The sequence below is a fragment of the Leptonychotes weddellii genome, chromosome 16 (genome assembly GCF_054177405.1).
Source record: "Leptonychotes weddellii isolate Sample4059 chromosome 16, ASM5417740v2, whole genome shotgun sequence".
In the NCBI taxonomy this organism is placed as follows: Eukaryota; Metazoa; Chordata; class Mammalia; order Carnivora; family Phocidae; genus Leptonychotes; species Leptonychotes weddellii.
Genome location: NC_138384.1, coordinates 25800304 through 25804082, shown reverse-complemented (window position 1 = coordinate 25804082; position 3779 = coordinate 25800304). Strand labels below are relative to the sequence as shown.

The following is a 3779-nucleotide window of genomic DNA, read 5'->3' as shown; positions in this document are numbered from 1 at the left end:
GTCCCTAGGACTGAGCATGTGACACAGTAGGATTGAGTGAGACCAATATATGTGATTCCTAATATTCTCAGGGCTCAATTAGTGTTAATTTTTTTTAATAGAAGAGTGTACAGCTTAGGCGGTAGGAAACCATCACTGCAAATTTACCCCCATATGCCTCTTCCACTCAGACAAGTGCTTATGCATTTTTGCCCCTTTGTATATTGTTTATGAGAAATCAAGGCCTCACTGGTTTCAGCAAAGCCATCCCTGACCTCCCTCCAAGGTTAGACTAGGTGGTTCCTTCTCAGCATCCTTCTCTGATCCCCTAAAAGGTTGCCCTTGTCACTCTATATTTTAATCGTTGTTATTATTTATGCCCCTACCACCCCCACCAGCCTACAAGTTCCTTCAGGGCAGCTGTGACCAGCCCACTGTGTGCCCCCAGGGCCTTACAGAGAGGCAGTTACTGAGTTGGTTCTCAATGGATATTAGTTGAATGAATACATGAAGGAAGGAACAGATGAGTTTCAGCTTAGTGTCCTCGGTCCCTGGGCCACATGGGTTCTTCTGTGGCTTAGACAGCTTCCTGGCACAAGGGTACTCCTTCTGCCTGGGACCCCAAGGCCAAGAACCAAGAACCAGTGTGGCCCAACCTGAGGACTTCCCAGAATCTGAGCATCAGAAGATTCTGGGGGATTTTCAAGTCTCACCTCCCAACCTATGCTTAAGTCCTCATCACGATTCACCAACCTCAGCTTGAACATTTGCAATGACGGGGGGCTCCTGACCCAGGACACACACATTTATTCTACAGGTGTTTGTGGATTTCCCTGCATTGGGCACAGAGCACTAGAGCTGAAATCCCTCTTGGGTGGTTCTTCACCCCAAAGCCAGTCTGGACCCTGGAGACTAAGCCTAGGTGGGGGGTGACATGGAAACACCTGGACCAAGACTCAGTAAGTCCGTCACAGTGGTTTCCAAAGCCGATTGGTCCTCAAATCACTAGACACCTTCCAGTGAAACCAGTTTCCTGGGCCCAGCTCTGGAGATTCTGACTCAGGAAGTCCCAAGAAGGGAGCCCAAGGAATCTGCGTGCTCTGAACACCACCACCAGTGATCCTGCTGATTAGCTAGCTGGGGGGCCATGGGATTACTGAAGCCCTTGTCCACTTCCGCACCCCTCCTCCTCCTCCTTGGTGCCCCCACCTTTCCCAGGGAGCTGCATGACCTTTATTCCCCTTCAGTACTCTGCCCCCATGCCCAGGTCACATTCCACCACAGGACTGAGCCTGCTCTTACAATTTAGGGTAGGACGTGGCATCTCGGAGCTCATTCCAGGGCAAGGCAGGCTTTGGTTTCTTAAATCGCAGGGGTCCTAGAGGGGGCGCAGCGTAGGGGATCCCAAGGAACATGTTCACAGGCATGGTGCTTCCCAGCACAATGGCTTGCTTCCCCCGGACCCATCCCAGCCTGGTGCTCCTCATCGGTGCATCCGCGGCTGGCCCTGAGGGAACACACAGGGAGGAATCAGGAGTGGCTGGATAGAGAACTGGAATGAGCCCAACTAGGAGCTCCCCTCACTGGGGGCACTCTTTCTCAGCCCAGAGGCTGGGCAACAGGAAGTAGCTAGACTCCCTGTCAATGAACCCCTGTCCAGGGCTTCTTTCAAGATTGCCTTAGAAAGCACCTGCATCAGAGCACCGACTTAGTTTCTCCTAGGAGCACAACACCGAGCCCCAAAATTTGCCCCGGTCACCCTGGGGAACAAGGAAGCTCTCCCTTCCACAGAGCAGATTTCCCTTATTCTGGAACTGATGGATGCCAGGCTCTGCAGACCCTAGCATCCCACAAAGTCATCTGGCCCAGAGTCGTCTTCATACCCATCAGCACACTTGCTGGCCTGTCTGCACATCCCCTATATGACTACTAGCTTTTTGGTTTTTCTTAAAATTAAATTTAAATAAACTTTAAAAATCTTACCCAGCGGACTCCCAAGCAGTAACAGCTATGGACTTGGGCTTTGGATGAGTTAGGCCTATGTTTCTGAATACACATGAAAATGAATATACATCAACGAAAGTAAAAAGTTCGCATGATGTTGTCACCTGACATCAGCTCATCCGCCTCCGGGGATATGAGGATGACATTTTGGGAACCCGAGAGTGCAAGCTTCTCGGTCTCCACATAGAATATGGAGTGCTGAGAAGTTCACTGCCAGCTACTTACTGAGCAGGACTCAGGTGTCTTGGTGCTACCCGCTCTAATGTCATTCTAATACAGAAAGTCCTGTCCAGGCGGGCAGCAGTACAAAGCTCGGGCTCCATCCTAGCCCCTCCCCGGTGCCTCTGACAGAGGGCTCTCCAGGCTCCGACAAGGTGTGAGCAACCCACGGACAGGACCGGGGTCTTCTGCACTCTACCCACTCCCACAAAGGAGACTCTGGCGGGGGCGGGGGGGGGGCTGGTGGTGGCTTTCAGTAACACCAGGACATTGGTCAGGTGCCCCGAGGTTACTACATAGCCTTTTATGAGCCTTCGGACCTCCGAGAGATGGGTTTGTTTGCACTAGTGGAAAATCCTCTATGGTAAGGAAATCTCCCTACCCCAACTTCTGAGGGCTCTCCTCTCCCACAGGGTGTCTCACCCTCGGTGGCAGCTGCAAGGACCCAAACAGCCCAGATCAGGGTCTGGCCCTGATGCCCCCACTCCCCGCTCATCCGGCTGGCCTGCCTGGACTCCTTGCACCTCCACGGCCGCAGCTGGCCTCAGAGAGCTTCCGTCAGGGACAAGAAAGGGCTTCCTGTCAGCAGACAAATGTTGAGCAGGCAGACACAGGACACCAGGCTGGTGAAGAGAGGCAGCGGACCAAGATTTTCGGAGGAATTGGCCAAGCAAGACTTTCCTGTTCTGATTTACATAAGGAGAAGCTGATGATTAACTTGTAAGCTGGGGAAGGATAATGTGGCAGGCCCTGGGCCTGCGGAATGGGACAAATACAAGGGACACTGGGGATCAGGGAAGTCAAAGACCTTAACTCCAGCCCCTGCAGGGGCCAGGAAGGCAGTAAACAAGCAGTGAATGGAAGCTGGCCAAGAGAGCCCAATAGGATGTGGTGGGGACTGTGGGACACAGCACATGCCCTCTCTTAAAGGCGCAATGACTTCTCAACTCCAGCGAATATTTGGCTTATGACAATGTAGGTACACCAAACCAGAAGTCAGTGATCTCTCTTGATTTTTATATGTGGCTTCAATTTTTAAAAATCATGATATGAGCCCAATGCAGTATTTCTACTGGCTTGATTTGTGTCTGCAGTTCTGATCTAGACCCAGCACCCCCACGTAAATACGAGGAGACAAGTCCAAAGAGGTGAAATTCCTATACGCGGGTGGTTCTGTTGAAGCCCGTCCTTAGCATTCTGGTGGGTCATTGAAGATCCGGCTCAGGACCCAGAAAAATCACCATCTTGCTTCCAGCAGGGTCCACACCACCCTCGGGGTAAAGGGTCCAGGAGGGGGCTTCCCAAGTGCTTGGGGTTTGGTGGGTGGAATCAGAATTATGTGGGGTACTTGTTGAAATTGTGTCCTTCTGCTCGGCCCCCCTGGAGATCTGGGAGCAGGACTTGAACAACATCAATGGTGGGTTTGGGAAGCATCAATCTAATGCACAGGTCTCCCAGAGGAGTCACCTCCTGAGGGAGGCGGGGTTGTCACAAGCAGGTATTATGTGCCTGCTGGATACAGAACTCTACACGACAGGCAGGGAAAGCCTTCCTCAAAGGCAGAGCAAGGGGCTGCC

General features: G+C 52.1%; 1 protein-coding gene across 2 annotated transcripts in view; it reads right to left on the bottom strand.

Annotated features, from left to right (window-relative positions):
• Positions 1-3408, bottom strand: part of CES5A (carboxylesterase 5A) — a 26269-nt gene extending 22861 nt beyond the window's left edge. Inside the window, exons 1-2 of one of the 2 annotated variants that reach the window (XM_081806580.1) lie at positions 2626-3408; positions 1282-1486 (exon numbers count right to left, since the gene is read on the bottom strand). In XM_081806580.1, coding sequence (XP_081662706.1) covers positions 1282-1486; positions 2626-2698 — 278 coding nt within the window. In that variant the 5' untranslated portion in view covers positions 2699-3408. Of the gene's footprint in view, positions 1-1281; positions 1506-2625 lie in introns of those variants that run through there. The other variant, XM_081806579.1, reaches the window with a different exon arrangement.
• Positions 3409-3779: the final 371 nt, after the last annotated feature.